Genomic DNA, 18,749 nt, shown 5'->3' with positions numbered 1-18,749 from the left:
TCAAAAAACACACTGTAAAAAAACTATACAGATTGCATGATCTTATGAGGCAGGCCCCATATCTCACAAATACTCCGATTTTGCGAGGATTGTTTTACATTCCTTCTGGAGTTCAGGACAACACGAATCCCATTGGCTATATATGTTGCCACCTAAGTATGATCCTTCATCTTTGCACAGAAAATACAAGAGTTTCTTTCTTGCCAAAGCCCATAAACAACAGCTGCCAATGTACACTTCAAACTAATAAATCTGAAACTATCCCAAGATACGTACATTGCCCTGCAACCAATCAAGGACATCTCCCATATTATTAGGAATGCTAGCCACTCTATTCTTTGACACCAAGTACTGCCAAACACGTGTAGAATATGAACAATCAAAGAATAAGTGATGATGTGATTCATCCTCATCCTGGCAGTGGCAGCAAAGAGCATCCACAGCCATACCCCAGTTTCTCAATCTGTCATTAGTACTCAGTCTGTGAAGAGCTGCCAACCAAAGTATAAAAGACCATCTAGGGACATTACGACTACCCCAAATAACCTTAAACCGAGGCTGAATAGAGAATTTCTTCCGAATAGCTTCCCAAGCAGACTTAATAGTGAAAATACCCCTAGCTGTCAATCAATGTTGTTACTTCTCTCGATAATATTGTTTTCAAATATCTAAGTTCTTGGAGATCATCCATACCGTGTCGTGTCATGCCGACGCTAAACATTCCATGCTCATGCCGGCCCGGCCCTTTCGATACCTCTCTCTCTCTCTAGCAATTATTTGGTCTATTCTCGGAAATGCAAGAATGGGCGAGAACTCCCATGAGAGTTATTGTTGCAAGGCCTGTACAAGATCTTTCAAGTTCATTGGAGGGGTTAAGGATCATAACAAGTCCACAGTGAAGAAGAGCACATTTGTGGGAAGTGCATTGGAAAATGCCACAATGCATAACCCTCTTTGTCCAGTGTTTTGTAAGAACCGGATACAAATACTTGTTCATTCAATAGCTTGCTATAAGTTCGCATAAACTGTATGAGGACTGTAATGGAAAGCCGGTTGTCTCGGCCGAGCTATTTCGCCATCTCCACCGTTGAAACCAGGTGGCCCATCCCAGGGGAAGGTATGAACACTAGTTCCACCATTGCTATCGTCGTCATTTCTCACCCAAATACTACTGGACAACAACGGTGGAACTGGTGTAGTGTTTAACTAGTTTTGGGCTAATAAGCCTTAGTGCCTCATTGTATACGTATTACTACTCTCCTGTCACAAATTGTTTCTCAAATATTGGAAATCTAACTAATTTAGAGAGCATAATAATTACACCCAAAAGTATTTTAATTTTCGATATTTACCCCTCAATTTTTTTGAAAAGTTACTTTATTTAAAAAAAGTAAAGGTAAAAAAGAAATTTTATCCATTTATAGCTAGCTATGATTTTGCTTGTAACTCGTTAATGGGCGTTGCACAAGGACTGAGGTGTTGTGCTTGATATGGACCATTAGCAGTGGCTATATAGTGGCAGTTTCTCAAATATTAAGAACTCAGTTGTGGAGGGGCCTGGGAATTTTTATGATACATTTTTCCTAATACCCGAGCTGGTTAGTAATTGATATATAGTAGCAATTAGCAAAACGATCCACTCCGATATCGATTGAATTTTCTAAGAAACAGATTAATGACTGCTTAATTAAGCACGGTTGCTGTTTCTTCCTGTCAGTAAGGAAACGGCTCATCTAAATGCAATGATGGAGCCAGGAGAGTCTAGTACGTAGGGGCGGCCACTATGGCAAAAATTTTAGAAAATGAAATTATTATATGTAAAGAAAAAAAAGTTGTCTCCAACTTATATAGATTCATCACTGTTAGATTTTTTCCTTATTTTTTGCTATATAAGAGTAGTAGCTAGTTCTAAATCCTCTATTTTTTTTTTTTTTGAAGAAAGGATATCCAAAATAGTATTCCAAAACTATATTAGTCTTTTTCATACTACATGTGCAAACGACAAACGTTATTTACTATAGTTTTTATTATGTTACTTTAATTTTTCTTAGAGTCGATGACTATTCATATTGCAATGCATTTTTTTTTTTCGTGTACATTTTGCGGATCCGGAGATACTGTCAACTAGGAGTGCTTGGCAATGGTGTTGAGCGGCCAATTCGGCCATTTATGTACTTAGATTAGATTCGAGCCAAGATGAATGGCCAGATCGGCCGCTCGGCACCACTGTCAAGCACCTTTCCTCCAATCCTTCTTATTTCGTCACTGCTAAAGTAAAATCTTGGCTCCGTCCCTGATCCAGTGGGGATATCTAAGAGTCTACATATGGGTTTGCGAGCCCATCGACGGTTTTGTATTTATGCCAGTACTCTGTATTACTATTGTATTGGTAGAGGCGCTTTGGACACATACATGCATGCTATACCCTATCCCTCAACCCCTTGGGCTAAAATCCTAGGCTGAATCGGTTATCAAGGTACCACCTTAATTAAGACCTCGTGTACCAACCTATGACATGCCAAACGAGCTTAGGTTTAGCCATACATACTCTGTGGGGATCGGTGGCTTAAGGCATGCTACACAGAGGCAATGTCAAATTTGTTGGCAAATGGACTATGTACGTACGCGCAAAGCCATGATATAAATCGGGTAGCATGAGCTCGGCTCATGCATGTAAAGGTACATGTAACACTACTTGGGTTCAATGGATTGGCAAGGTCCCTTGCTCAGAAGTAAGGGTGTCAAATTGGTGGGTTTGGGTCAATCTAAATGAGTTGTAAATGGCTGGTTAAGTATTTGATGAGTCATTGATCCAATTACCTATAAGCTCAATTATCTTCATATCCAATCGGACTCATTTATTGACAATCAAACCCTCCCCGCCCATTATCCCAATTACATGTTTTAAAATTAAAAATAACCAAATTACCTTGTTCACTAAAATGACCATATTACCATGTTCACTACAATGACCGTATTACCCCTATCCAATAAAATGACTAGATTACCCTTCTATTACAAATTCAAGATCTAAGAAGAGTTTGCAGCGCTGGAATTTGTCAAGTTGGTGTCAAGACTCAAAGGGATTATTGACCCCGCATAAAAAGCGGGAAAACTATCTGCAAACTAAGTATTTTTATGAGCAAATTCAAACTTTGAAAGTACATTTGATCAGAATTTCTGAAAAAAATCGACGAATTAGCACTTCGTCCAAATTTTCAGCAAATCCTCAGTCCTTACATCTTGTTATGGTACAAAAATTCGAGTACTGAACCTGTCATCAATTAATTATGAAAATATTGAAACTTATTCGTGTGGGACTCACATGCAACTAAGTTTATCAGTTCCCGTCTGAATATTGTATGGTTGTGAACTTTAGGGGACATGCCCTACAAAAGCAGTAAATAATCGATTACTCAACTGATGAGTATGTTTTTCATGAACTCCTCGATTAATAGTCCGATGGAACGATACGATGAGCCTCCTTCAACCGCAGCAATCTTGCTCTTTTCGCTTAACTCCTTCACCCTTTGCTTTATTTTTTCCCCACACTCATTCCCACTTTCCATCAGTTTTTTTATCCCAATTTCTATTTCCTCAGCTGTCACTAACATAACCTCGGTACTATTTTGCCTAAAATCCTTATTGTAATCCAACTTTATTTCCACAGCCAGCCCCAATTCCTTTACCAACTGGAATGCATTCAGTTGTTGTTCGGCATACATCGGCCACGTGGCCACCGGCACTCTGCACCATAAACTCTCCAATATCGAATTCTACCCACAGTGCGACACGAACCCTCTCACTGCAGTGTGGGTCAGCACCGCCACCTGCGGGGCCCACCCAATCACTTTCCCAATCTCCGTTGTACGTTCTAGAAACCCTTCTGGTAGCACGCGATTCAAGTCTCTGTACTCCCCTGGAATCTCTCTTTTACCCTTTGGCGGAGGCTGCCGCACTGACCACAAGAACCGGTGGCCACTTTGCTCTAAGGCCTGCGCTATCTGCCTCAGCTGCAATGAATTAAGTAGATACTACTTAATAGCAGAAATTCTCATACACTTCTAGATTTTTATGACAGTTGAAAAATTAAGTGGAATATAATTAGTTGTAACCTCAAACTTAGGGCTGTGTGTTTAATTGGATGTGAGCATTGGATTGAACTACTCCGTATATATATGTACTACTAACCTGATCTCCTTCGAAGCTACCCATGCTCCCGAAACACAAGAATACAACTGATGACGGAGGCTGATTATCCAACCACCTCATGATCTCCATCGCTTCCTCGTCTTTGTCCTTAACGAGGTGGATCACGGGTCCCACACTGTACACCGGCGGGACCTCATCGTCTTCCGCGAGCGACCTGACCGCATTGGATTCCAGCTCTGCGAACGTGTTCACCATAATGCCCTTACTTTCTCTCATCCTCTTGGCAATGTTGATGAAGACACTTTCCTTTTCCAGTAACACAGACGGCAACACCTTCGCCGGGACTGGGTTCACGAAACCCGGGACTGCCAACTCAACGTCCGAGTCCTTCAACTCGGTAATATCCCGGTTGGGTTCCCGTGATAGGGTCTCTAAGTGAAACAGGAGGCCGAGAACCGCGGCATTGGAGGTGGAGAAAATGTAGGACGGGAGTCCGAGCTCGGCCGCCACGTCCATCATCGCGGTGCACAACAAGTCGATGACGAACCCGGCGATCCGAGTCGACCCGGTAGAGACCATCTTTGTGACGTGATCCCTCGCGTGTTGCTTGTTCATTTCGATGATTCCGGTGAAGTTACCAGGGTCGAGCCCCGCCAGCGCAGCCTCGTCTTGAGGGAGGTAGACGAACTTCAACCGCTCCTCCGCGGCTGCCGCAAGGAGTTGCGATTGGGTGGAGGAGCTGGCCTTGGATTTGTCAAACGGCATTTCGATAATAAGGACAGTGATTGAAAGCCGGTGGTCTCGGCGGACAAGCTGTTTCGCCATCTCTACCGTGGACACAAGGTGGCCCGTCGCCGGGAAAGGGATGAACACCAGCTCCGCCGTCGCTGCTGCTGTCTTCATTTCTCAGTCAATTACTTTTCCGGTTGTTGTTACTAGTGATAAGGTTGTGTATATTGAGATGATGACAGGTCTTATTAATACAGGGGAAGTATGCAAGTTGGTTTAAAAATTGAAGAAAACTTAAGGTAATGGCATGGGAAGAGAATAAAATATTCACGACTCTTCCGTAAATAAGTTATTTGTTGTAACGCACAATATTATCTGTCCGTCTTAACAATCAATGATCTAGATTTTAAAATAACTCTTAACTAGGAGAGTTTTTTTAATATCCGGATCGTCCAAAACACCTTTAAACGTTTAATATTGGGCACTATAAAATTTAGTTTACGAAGCCTCCGGAAATAAGTTTTTCTGTGATGGGAATTGCAGAACAAGAAATCAGTAGGAGTAATTTATTGGAAGGTGAAGTCATGGCTTTGCTGGTAGCAGTCCAACGTTTCCCTAGTTCAGTTTCGTTAGTACTATTTAGTTGAGTAGTGGTACAAAATCGTAATCTTGAAGGGGTAGGGTGTGCCTGGGTTATAATTAAGCTTAAAGAATGCTTCCCATTGTTTTGAGCACATGGCTTTCCACTGTTTCAAAGTACTAATTAAAAAAACAATTACAGCTAGTACTAAAGGAAAACAAATGCTTTCTTGCCCCCATCAATTAAACCTTACCTTGTGCGCGAAACTCGAGCTGCGAGTTTTACACTACAACAAAATGTTAAAAGGGTATGTGAAAGCGAATTATTTTCGTCTCCAAAGGGTCAAATGTCGTCTCCAAGGTTATTGGCGACGATAATTTTTGTTGCCAAATTTCGTGGATGGAGGAGAAGTTGCGATTGGGTGAAGGAGCCGGCCTTGGATTTGTCAAGCCGCTTTTCAATTATAAGGACTGTGATTGAAATCCGGTGGCTGGTATCGGCGGACAAGCTGTTTCGCCATCTCTACTATGGACACTAGTTGGCCCATCCCCGGGAAAGGGATGAACACCGGCTCCGCTGTCGCTACTGCCATGCATCTTTACTTCTCAGCCGATTACGAAGGATTTTTGTTTTTGGAGTGAGGTAACGAAAAGTGAGGGAAGAGGAAAAAATCTGGCTGATATGGATTTTTTAAATTTTGTTTTGTTTTTTCTAAAGAAATTTATTGTGATAGTAGATAATATAAATGACTCTTCTAATAAAAGAGAGGACAAACTATATTCTGTGCTTCAGGTTTTCCTGCGGAAGCCATACGTGGATTTCTTTTTATTGTTCGGGTCTTTCCTAGCAAGCATTTCTCTTTATTGACCATTTTGTACGATGGGGTTTGAGATTTTCTGTAATGGATTATAAATACATACATATATACTAGAAATTGTCCGTCTCTAGGGGCACTTGACATATAAAAAAAAAACTCTTAATTTTTTAAAATAAAGTTTCAAAAAAATTCTTCGAAAAGATTTAGAAACCTAGTGACCTTAGACAACAATCTTTTGGAGGGTTTGTTTTGGGTTACCAATAATTTTTTTCAATCCATACAAAATCATTTTGTATATAATTTGTTTTGGGTAGCCAATAAAAGATTTTTTATGTTAGGTCATGCAAAACGTAATCCCGAGGGAGAGGAAACAAAGCCAAACAAAAACTAATCGGGATTGAAAACAAGAAAAATCATCATAGCCGTTGGATTGATTCAATAAGAAAATATGATGGCAGTGAATTATTAAAAAAAAAAATTATTCGTATCTTAGCCATGGAATTAGAAATAGAGGGTCGGATTTTTCTGAAATTCAAAAACCGTCCTTTTTTATTCCATATAATTTAACTAGGGTTTGTCCGTGCCTGAAGGCACGACGCAATGCATTTTAAACACAACTAAAATGAATTACGAAACTATTGAAATGATAGAGAGATAGGAGGAGGAGTCATTGATTGGATTCGTGACCAAAATTAATCTAAAGGGGCCGGTGTTCGTTCTCTAAGTGTGTTCGATCTCAAAGAAAATCACAAGGGTGAACGTCGCCTTCAGGAGCGGAGAGCTAGAAGAAGGGGTGTGTGTGTGGGTGTGTGTGTGAGAGAGAGAGAGAGAGAGAGAGAGAGAGAGAGAGAGGAGGAGGAGGAGGAGGAGGAGAAAGTGAGATATGAATTTTGAACGTAAGATCTAATTAATTACTATTGTTTGAGAGAGAGAGAGAGAGAGAGAGAGAGAGAGCGAGCCGTAGGATTTATGGAGCAAACCAATAGTTAGGATTTATAGAGAGATAATATGCAAAAACCCTTTTACCTTATTATGTAGATAATATCGTGTGTGTTTTTTGTTACTATTTTTTACTTTTCCCATATAAATTTATAGGATTCCCAAGTTGCAAGTTCACTTTGAAAAAGTCAAGATACGGACTTGTACTCCCTCCGTCCGGATTTAATTGTCCCTAGTTCTATTCTAACCGGCTAAAAAATATGTTATATCTTTGAATCCGTAATAAATTTCATATCGAATATGTATCTTGTTTGATATATAGATCTCGATTAGTTCTATACTACAAATTTTTTGAAATTACATAAAACATTATAAATTGGAAGATATAATCGATTGAAAAATGACACGAACTCCAAAAAAGGACTATTAAATCCGGACGGAAAGAGTATACCAAGAAATCAGATTATTCATTGAAAGTGATGTCTCGGCTTTGCCGGCACTTGGTAGTATATAAGTATTGTAATTTAGAAAACGCAATTATTATATATGAAAAAAAAATTTATCCCCAACTTATATAGTCCCACTATTACTAGATTTTTTTTCTTATTTCTTATTATATACTAGTTATAAATCTTATATTTTTTTCAAGAAAGGAGACCTAAAAAAGTATTCTAAAACTTAATTCAATGGGACAAAGTAAAATAACATAAATGATGATGTGTAATTAAGAAAAAAAAACTCCACATTAATTCTAACCCTAAAATAACGTAACCAAAAAAATTAAGGAAATTTAATTATAATGTCACTCCCCAAATTTATAATGTCACTCCTAAAAGGGAGTGCAGTTATCAATTTGAAAAATCTATATAGGTATCTAGAGAGTGATTTTATAAATTTGGGAAGTAACATATTGGCCTTGTTCATTTAGCACATTTGAGTATTTTAGTTTTGGTAGTGGGTGGAGAGAGAAATAGGGTAATGATTGGAGAGATGTGTAATGAATAGAGAGATAGAGAGAGAAATAAAATTAATAATTGGAGAAATATGATAATGATTGAAGAAAAATATAGGGTAATGATTGGAAAATAAAGTTAAAACAAAGTAAATATACTAAACGAACAAGACCATTATCTTTGTGCATGCCGATGTTTTGGACTATCAATGAAGGAAACATGGTAATGTGCACATAAATTGAATTAGGTCTCTAGACCTGCCCTATCTGATGTCATTTGGCTTTGATTTAGGGGCATGATTCCGCAGTAAAACACGTATAAGAGGCTACTGTTTAAGTTGTATTCTGAGATCGATCAACCACTTTGTACATATTGCCAAAAATTAGGTCTGTCTCCAATCCTCTCCTGCTCATACCCCTAATGATTAGGGACTACATGAGTTCTACTATTGTTGTTGTTGAAATGGCATTATCGATACCCAAAATTAAAATTAGTTATTTTTCATACTCCATGTGCAAATGAAAAACATCATTTATTATAGTTTTTATTATGTTATTTTAATTTTTTTTGGAGCCAATAACTATTAATATTGTAATGCATTTTTTTATTTTTTTAGTATCCATCTCGTCACTACTAGGATAAAATCCTGGAGAGAGAGAGAGAGAGAGAGAGAGAGAGAGAGAGAGAGAAATAATAAAATATGAAGAAATGAGTGAATAGTGGCTAGTTTAATTAAACTAGTGACTGTAGCAAAAGACCCAAGAGCTAAGTATGATGCAGCCCTATTTATGGTGTTTTACTCGTTATTATATTTTAAAGGGTGGAGTAGCAATCCTGATGTGGATACTCTCATACGTCTCGCCTCTTTCCTCATTCGTGTCCCTCGATCTCACTTTTTTTCTTTCCTTCCCTTCCCATCTCATGCCGTTGCCAGATTTTGGGATCGAGGCTGTCACAGTGCGTACCGTAAAGGATAAGGATAATAATGTTGTTGCTTAGGATAATTATCATTCTTTCAAGTTGTCAGCTGTAGCTTAGGATAGAATATATTTAGTTTTTGAAGGTTTCAATTGTAATCCTTATCTTTTACACGTACTACATCGTCAATTAAAACTAAAACATTAATTATCTCCCTTAACACCGGTGAACCACGCTGAAGAACGCAAGACGATGGAAATGGCCGACTAAGGCGGATAATATAGGAGTTTTCCCAGTTTATGTGAGGACTCCCAATTTTATGGTTTAGATTTCACAAGTGATAAAAGTTCACTATTGAGATGGGATATATATACTGTTTATTTAAGTTTATAGCATGATCAAAGACAATCCAATCTCGTTCGATTTCTCATTTGACACAATTATGCTCTGCACCATTTGTCAACCATTTTACTCGATGAAGGTGAGATTGAGTGGATGGTACGTGCAAGATCCGTGACTGAAGGCCCCCAAACATTTGGCCTTTTAAGGTCAACGAATGAAAAATTGTTTCTGTCAATTCCTAAAAATTGAAACGTTATTAATTAATGAGCATATATAACTCCTAATTTTCTCATGCAGAACATGATATGGTACAAATATTCGACTATTCGAGTACTAATTAAACCCGTCACCAGTTAGTTAAAACTTATTGGGTGCTCCTCGAGCACCGCCAAGTACTATTGTCTCAATCTACTCCACGAGTATACATTCATATGAGATTCATATATAACTAGTTTGTTAGCCCCATATGAATGTATGATTGTGAAAGATGTTGAGGTATGTCCTCGAAATAGTTAGTCACTCACAGAATGTGTACATATGCATGTTGTTCATGACATCCTCGATCAATAGTCCTATAGAATTATAGGACGACCCTCCTTCAACCACAGCAATCTTGCTCTTCTCGCTCATCTTCTTCACCCTCTGCTTTATAACTTCCCCACATTCATTCCTGCCCTCCATCAATTTCCTTATCCCATTCTCTATCTCCTCCGCTGTCACTAACATAACCTTGGTATTGTCTGACCCAAAATCCTTCTTGTAGTCCAACTTTATCTCGACGGCCAGCCCTAATTCCCTCACCAACTCGAATGCGTTCACTTGTTGTTCAGCATACATCGGCCACGTAGCCATTGGCACTCTGCACCACAAGCTCTCTAATGTCGAGTTCCACCCACAGTGCGACACAAACCCTCCCACCGCCTTGTGAAAGAGTATCGCCACCTGTGGAGCCCACCCAATCACTTTCCCAATTTTCATCGTACGTTCCATGAACCCTTCCGGTAGCACTTGATTGAGGTCTTGGTACTTGCCTGGAAGCTCGGTTTTTCCCTTTTGTGGAGTCTTCCGCACTGACCACAAGAACCGGTGGCCACTTCGCTCTAGGGCTTGTGCTATCTCCTTCAACTGCAATGAATGTAAAGATCCTCGTTAATATATAACAGCAATTTGAAACAGTTTTTAGTTTTTAAAAAGTGTATTTCGAAAAGTGAAGTACTTTGTGCTCTAACCTCCTCCCCTGTTCTACGGACTACTGCCTTGTTTGTTTTACGTTTTCAAAAGATTCTTCTTATTTTCAATTATTTTTCTCTTTATCTCTCTCCATTTATTATTCTTACTATTTTCATAATTTTTTTTTCTTAAAAATTAAACCAAACAAAACATACAAGTGTGGAAGGGCGGAACAAGAGGAGAAGATTCACAAAACAGCAAAAGATAATGCAAGTGGTTTCAAAGTCTTTTTTTTTTAAATCATTCGTTAAACCTAATCTATTTTATCTTAAGAGATCTTGGAAGGGGGATGGATACTTACGAAAATCGAACTCTTACCATGTACATGTGAATATAAAAGACACCAATTATATTCTACTCCACTTGTTTCAAAGTCTTTTCTACAGAAAAATATAGATTAACTTTACGACTCCAGATTAATTGCTTTCAAATAAATGGGCCTTATTGACAATTTTGTTCTTTTTGAAGCTTTTAGATATTTTTTATTCTCTGCATTATTCTCAATAATTTTTTTTTATCTTTTTCCAATCATTACATCAAAAAAAATTCTCAAAACTTAAAAACCAAACCACCGAGGATTTATGTACTGACCTGATCCTCTTCGAAACTACCCATGCTCCCGAAGCACAAGAAAACCACTGACGACGGTGGCTGATCATCCAACCACCTCATGATCTTCATCGCTTCCTCCTCGTTTTCGTTTTTAACGAGGTGGATCACGGGTCCCACAGGGTACACTGGTGGGACGTCACTGTCCTCCGCAAGTGACCTGACCGCATTGGATTCCATCTTCGCAAACGTGTTCACGATAATGCCATTGCTTTCTCTCAGTCTCTTGGCAATATTAATGAAGATGGCGGACCCACTTTGCTTGTCCACTAACATAGAAGGCAACACCTTAGCTGGGACCGGGTTCACGAAACCTTGGATTTCCAACTCAGTATCCGAGTCCTTGAACTCAGTAATGTCCCGGCTGAGGGCCTCCAAATGGAACATGAGGCCAAGGACCGCGGCGTTGGAGGTGAAGAAAACGTAAGACGGGAGTCCGAACTCGGCCGCCACGTCCATCATCGGGGTGCAAAACAGGTCCACGACCAACCCTGCGATCCGCGTCGACTCGGCGGACACCATCTTCGCCACGTGATCCCTCACGTGCTGCTTGTTCATTTTGATGTACTCTAACAAGAAGTTGCCGCGGGACTTGGCTTGGAGCTCCGCCACCGCCGTCTCGTCGTGAGGGAGGTGTACGAACTTTAACCGATCCTGCTCTGCGGCGAGTAGTACCGATTGTGTGGATGAGCTAACCTTGGATTTATCGAATGATTTTTTCATTAGGAGGACCGTGATGGAAAGCCGACGGTCTCGGCCGACGAGTTGCTTGGCCATCTCAACCGATCATGGGCGGAGGTATATAGGGTCAAGTGGGGTCACTGACTTGGCAATTACCCATTGGACAAGTGTAATATTTTAGGGGAATTTGAGAAACTTGCCCCAGGTATATTAAACTCTAATCACTTTGCTTGGATGGACTTTTTGAGAGTAACTCTCAACTCTCGGCACAGTTTTCAATAAATCTTTCTCTCTATCTCTCTCCACTCATTACCACTCCAACTCTCAAAAATAACTTTCTAAAATCTAAACCAAACAAAGTGAATGTTCTTGCCCAAAGGTTTGGCAGAAATTACTCGTCATTGCCCTTTGCAACTCAGGATTGCTCTCACTAAAGAAAATTGAACCAATGCCCATCAATACTGTTTTGCTTATTTGACTTTTTAGTTACTCTTTTAACTTGTGCATTGACTTGACATACACCAATCTTATGGTTTATTTCAAACTTATGAAAAAGAAATGAAAAGAAAGTTTTAAATTTTTTTATGTTGTAACTAATTGACCACACTATCAAGAAATCTTGACTCCGCCCCTTTCAACCGTTGACACTTGGTGTCCCATTAACAGGTTAGCGATGAACACCAACTCCATTGTCATTGTCCCCGTGGCCGCTGCGGCCTCCATTTTTCCCAGACAACTTTTATTACTGTTACTGTAACTAGGATAAGATTGCGTATAGAATTATGATGAGAGAATGTGTCATCAATTCAATGCGGATTGTTGAATTTATAAACACACAGCCGACCTTGACTTTTCGAGAGCTTAAAGCAAAAATTAAAAATAGGATATCTTTTATTGAACTATAATAAGGGATAAAAAAATACGTGGAGCCTTACCATTCAGAATTTTTTGAAAGCCTAAAATAACCGCAACTTTGCTTTAGTTCAGGACCGGTTCTAAAATGTTCAAGAAATTGAAGAAGAACATGGCATTGGGCTGGGACTTGTAGAGAAACAAGGGAGTAGTTATCTGATGTGAAGTCATGGCTTTGCTGGAAAGCAGTTCGACATTTCTCTAGTACAGTTTTCATTTCGGTTGAGTTTGGATTGAATTAATTTATTTTTTTGTCAATGAAAGTCGGTATTGTTTAATTAGTTACTTTTTTTTTTTTCAACCATATTTTTACATCACATCATCCTTCACGACGAGGGAAACTATAAACAAAGGTTGAAAAAAATTCATATACTACGATGGTATAAAGACAGTACTAAAGAAACTGTCTTTCTTTTGTTTTTTTTTTTGAACCATTTTTTGTCTTTAGTGAAAATTTTCTAATTTTGCTTTATGTTTTCAAGCTTTTTAATTTTTTTTTTCGTATAAATGAATGATAACAGTTAAATGTGAATCAACTTAAACATATATTATGTTTTTTCATAATTGTGTCATATTTTTCTTTTTTAATATAAATTTATAGGGGGTAAATATCAATGACATGCCCCAAGGTTTTCCTTAAGTACAGATTCCCCTTCCTTGGTTTGGAAAATGATTTTTAACCCCTTGAGGTTTGGTGATGCATTTCGATTACACACAATCATTCGAAAATGCTTATACGGGATTGGACCCATCTTCAAGTCCCAAACAAACGATAGGAGCCATTTAAGTTGTTTAAAAAATGTTTTTAAGAGCTAGCCCTCGTTAAAATCTGTCCAATCGAATATCGATAAAGACTTGATCAACTTGTTATATTTTTTGTCTCCAAATTCGCATGGCCCTTGAAAACATGTTTTAAATAAATCAAATAACTCTGATAATTTGTGTGGGATTCTGAGGTGGATCCAACAGAATTCAGTGTAACCAATTCAAATGATTGCGTTTAGTTGAAATGCATCACCAAACGTCAAGGTGTTAAAAAAATCATTTTTCCAAACATGGAGGGGGAATCAGTACTTACTCAAAACCTTGGTGGTGTCAGTGATATTTACCCATTTATAGGGGTCCCATGTTACGAGGTCACCTCGAAAAAAATTAGGAAATGGGATCAAGAAATGATATTCATTGAAAATGATGTGGTTTTTAAATTTGAGATACTGCGATATTCTACAGTAAAAAATTAGACCCAGAAGCTTGCTTACTAAAGTTTCGGTTATTTGCCGTCCAAAAAACAAGTTTCGGTTATTTTAACAACAAAATACAATGGGCTATTGGGCTGGGCTAATCCACATTCCCACCACATTACAGGAAACCCAAGTTTGCGGACCAGACGAATAAACAGAAGAATGGTTTTACAATCATTCTACAATCACAAACACATTACTCAAACAAACAAACAAACAAATATATATATATATATAGGCACACACATAACACACTCCCATAAGTGTGTGGGCTCCACACAAACTAGTGGTGCAGCATGCCACGTGTGTGGAGCCCACACATTTATATGAGTGTTTGTGTAATTAAATTTTTTTTTTTGTGTGGTAATGCAGGGTGCTCCGAGGCAGTTTTAGCGCACTTCAGACTAATCCCTATAGCTCCTCTCACAGTCGTTTCACACATTTACGCGTAGGGGTGAGGTGGGCCGAGGAGTTGTTGACAAAGAGAATCGAACCTGAGATCTCAGGATGAAGCAAACACCTAAGTTCCAAGCCAAAATCAAATCACTTGGCCAACCTTAGGGTTGCAATTAGTTTGTTGTTTTTAGACTTTTCGATCGTTTTAATGATGAAGTGTTAAGTGATAAATGTCACTTAATTATCGCAATGTTCTAAGGGGGGAAAAAAAATTATTGCTTGGGAATAGAAAGTAAAGAGTATAGAACATGGCTTGGATCATACTGTATTAAGAGACGAAAGAAAGTGGAACACCATTTATGAAGGGAGTTTCGTAGTGCAACTCGATTAACTCCATTGACAAAATGTGATCACCAAAGTATTAATACTCTCTCCGTCCCAAAATGGATGACAATTTTTGAACTCGTGTCATTTTTCGTCGCTTATATCTTTTAATCTATAATGTTTTTCATGAGTTTGAAAATTTTGTATAATAGAACTAATTGAGAACTATCAAACAAGATCCATATTGCATATTTTTTTAGATCCATATTGAAAGATATAAGGAATTGAAATTGGCACGGATATCAAAAATTGACATTCAATTTGGGACGGAGGGAGTAGTGTTTATGAATTTTCATAACATTTGACTTTGACGTAATCATGCAAGTGGAGTGGTTGTTTACTTGTAAGTCATTGTATTCCCGTGCATTTGGTGAAGGCTCAAACCTCACTCATTCCATCCCAAATTTCTTAGGATAGAGTACTGGAATAATTTCTTGCCTTGAACAGGGAAATTTTTTTTTGGCATAATCATATCAATAAATGTACACATAAAATTCTTACTATACTCCGCTATTTTTTCTCAAGTAAGTTCTTAACGAGCAAGGACATGCACAATGGCATGAAAAAGGGGACGAGCATCCCAACAAAATTGACACACGTCCCCGGCAATCGTATGCCACCCAAGATACCGACTCATCACACGGAAAGCAAATGGACAAAAGAACTCAAAAATAGCACCAACAGCATACCAGAACCAAGCCTCCAGTACCATTATGAAATTTTCTTCACTTTCAATTCGAAATGAATGCTAGTGTGGCTGTTGATCTCATAAATGTCAGTGGGGATATTCATCATCCTTTGCGTTCTCTGTTTTGTGATTGCAAGAGACTCATGAGCCAATGCATGCGGGAGATCGATTTGGCTAATGATAGGGATAGAATAACCTCCCAATTAGCTCAGCTCAAGGAGCCCGGCACAGGCCAGAGGGCTCAAGCTAGAAGGCCCAATAAACATGAAATCTAGCCCACAGGGATTAGACCCAACTAAATTTAGTCCATAAGAGTTAGCCTCGACTAACCGGCCCAAGGGAGAGGTAAACTCATGAGCGCAGCTCATAAGAACATCGAGCTCAGCCCACGAGGTGAGCTCAGCAAACATGACAACTAGCTCAGCCTAAGCGCTTGATCACCAAGGGGATGATAAACTAACTACCCGAAACCAATTATTATGAAGTACTTTACGGAGGAAACTCATACAGTCAAAAGGACTCCCAAAACAACCAATGCCTTATCCCACACGAAGGGATAAGGCCTACGGATCCCAAAGGATAATCCTGAAGAACCCATATATCACAAGGACTCTTGGTCTAGATAAGAATCAAAGAGTCCTAAGCTAGAGAGGATACTCCAAAGCTCATCCAAGTCCGTTATAAACGGATTAGACCTAAAGGTCTCAGTCCCAATGAGACTCCTCCTAAGATGCCTATATAAAGACACCACCTCCATAACAGCACTACAACACGAGAGGCTTGTAGCGAGGATTTAGTTTCATCGCTAAAAAGCTAATTTCCTCACCCGTTTTCCTCGCAAAAAGAATTTGTGAGGAAAAAAATTTCTTCGCTTATTCTGATCCAATTAGCGAGGAATTTTTTCCTCGCTATAGTTTTTCCTCACTAGACTAATACAATGTTTACAGAATAGGCGAGGAAATTTTTCCTTGCTAGACTAATTTTTTCCTCGCCAATTATAGTTTAGGCGAGGAAATTTTTCCTCGCTAAAACTCTTGAAACTAAAAATAGATAGTTCTCCAGCTCATTTGCTTCCGCGCGAATTCGAACCGTGACCTCCTGTATGGAGGCATTCACTCCATCCATCACACCAACTTCCTTTCCAGTTCAAACATTTGCCTTTTTTATATATAAACCTTTTGTACATCCTTTCACCTTTCTAAATTTGTTTCTTTAAACATTTCTCTCTAATTTTAGTCATTTCGTAGTGTTTCTTTAAACTTATTTTTTTAAATCATTAACATTATTCACTTTTATTGAATTTTTTTATAATTTAATATTTTGTTATATATCTTTAATAAATCTTTATACCTTTCTAAATTTGTTTATTTTGTACTTCGTTTTAATTCTCTCTAAGTTTAGTAACCTTTTGTAGTGCCTAAATTAGTTTGAGCCCTTTAAATTTCTGCAAATACGATATTTTTTTTGGTGGGTTAATCTGTTCTTACTGTGTATATGCGCCCATAACAATTTTAACTCAACTACAATATTACAATAGTAATAATTTGTTATGTTTCTTTTTAAATGGGGTTAACCTTACATATTTTGAAAATAGATTAGTGATATTTTGAAAATACATTTCGCAATTATTAAGTACTTTATCTTTTGTTTAGCTTTTCATTAATTTTTTTTGTATGAATTAATAATCAGTTATCTCTACGAAAAGCAATCCATATATCCCATGCATTCTTTTTCTGAAAAGCACATCATTCATCCACAAACTTATAATCCCTATGTCCAATACTTTTTTTGGGTTTATAACAGTCAAAAGAACAATACGATAGAATTGATGAATGCACTCTGTTACCTAGAGTGTTCTATTCCTTGGATATTTATATACAAATACGGTTACAAGTGATAAATTTTACAAAAGATATTGCAAATGATAAAATATAACCACTGAAATGGCTAACATTATTAGGACTTCTTTTCTTGATCAATTGATTTGCACTGATTGGTTGACATCCCCTCGCAAGCTGATGGTCGAGGCATGACCTTCAGATTGAAACGCAGTGTCCGATGCGGGAAGACACAAGTCCTTTGTGTAAAAATATCAGCAATTTGATCCCTGGTGCTAATATATTGGACGGTTAAATCACCCCGAGCGACTTAAAAATCTTTGTATTCAAACAATAAATTTTAGTAGAATTTGAACATACTGACATTGTTAACAATTAATTTCAGTTGGGGAAAAGTGAATTCATATAATTCGTGTAAAACATATTTTTTATTTCATCAATTCAATGCGATTGGCGAGGAAACTATTTTTTTCCATTTATCACTTTTTTATTTTAATAAATTTGCTAATGATATTGAACTATATAGTTGATTATCCCTTACCATCGTGATATTAAAGATACATGAACATAATTAATAATGACTTACATATAAAAAATTTAATGAGTCCTAAAAAAGGTGACAAAATATTTTTCGCCAAAAGGTTACATTTAGCAAGGAAAACAGATTTCCTCGCAAAAGGGTTACATTTGGCGAGGAAATTAAATTTCCTCGCTAAATGTAACTTTTTAGCGACGAAATTGAATTTCCTCACAGATTGTGTACTTTTAGCGACGAAATCTCTTTTCCTCGCCATATTTCCTCGCAATAGGCCTTCCGTGTTGTAGTGGAGAAAGGTACGCAATACTACACATTTCATACTCGATCTATACTCTCTTCTAAAGCAGATCGACTGACTTAGGTATTGGAGGGGTGATGGCGACAGCCACGCCGGTGTCCATAGCTTTCCATTCTGTTATGTTGCTGATCGAGCTCATCGGAAGCCGCTTCATCCGCTGGAGGATCAGGTGGACGGTTGAGGAATCCCTCCTCCGGAGGTGACCAAAAACTGCTTCATCTACTAATTTATCGGGAAGCAAATTAATAGGAGTGCGGATATTCTTGCCAAGGATCGATGCTTTCACTTCAAATTTTAATTATTGATATGTTTTATTTGGGAACCCCACTATAGGTAACAACACGCATCCCATACCAATGGGGTACCGACAGGAACTTGAGGCTCATTCCGGGTCCCGTATGGAGGATTCGAGCCATACGGAATCTGAATGAAAAAAATGAAAAATTGGATCGGATTGGGTTGATTTCCCACAGTCCTACTCATTTTTTTAAAAATTAGTGGACA

The 18,749-nt window shown here is 38.3% G+C and overlaps 1 protein-coding gene, 1 non-coding gene and 1 pseudogene across 2 annotated transcripts; 1 reads left to right on the top strand and 2 right to left on the bottom strand.

Moving 5' to 3' along the window:
- Positions 1-3,369: 3,369 nt before the first annotated feature.
- Positions 3,370-5,109, bottom strand: LOC131321802 (anthocyanidin 3-O-glucosyltransferase 2-like; annotated as a pseudogene).
- A 3,267-nt stretch (positions 5,110-8,376) lies between these two features.
- LOC131324941 (small nucleolar RNA snoR100) lies at positions 8,377-8,484 on the top strand. The gene has a single exon (XR_009199524.1). It is a non-coding gene; the product is annotated as a small nucleolar RNA snoR100 (small nucleolar RNA).
- Positions 8,485-9,723: 1,239 nt separating this feature from the next.
- On the bottom strand, positions 9,724-12,732 carry LOC131321800 (anthocyanidin 3-O-glucosyltransferase 2-like). The gene is made up of 3 exons (XM_058352757.1): positions 12,575-12,732; positions 11,252-12,037; positions 9,724-10,555 (listed from the first exon to the last, which is right to left on the bottom strand). Exons 1-3 carry the CDS (start codon positions 12,671-12,673, stop codon positions 9,947-9,949), a joined length of 1,494 nt encoding a protein of 497 aa, XP_058208740.1. The 5' UTR covers positions 12,674-12,732; the 3' UTR covers positions 9,724-9,946.
- Between the last annotated feature and the right edge of the window lie 6,017 nt (positions 12,733-18,749).

This window comes from Rhododendron vialii, chromosome 4a (genome assembly GCF_030253575.1).
Source record: "Rhododendron vialii isolate Sample 1 chromosome 4a, ASM3025357v1".
Taxonomy (NCBI): Eukaryota; Viridiplantae; Streptophyta; class Magnoliopsida; order Ericales; family Ericaceae; genus Rhododendron; species Rhododendron vialii.
The sequence above is the reverse complement of the archived record's forward strand: the minus strand, read 5'-3'. Positions and strand labels throughout refer to the sequence as shown.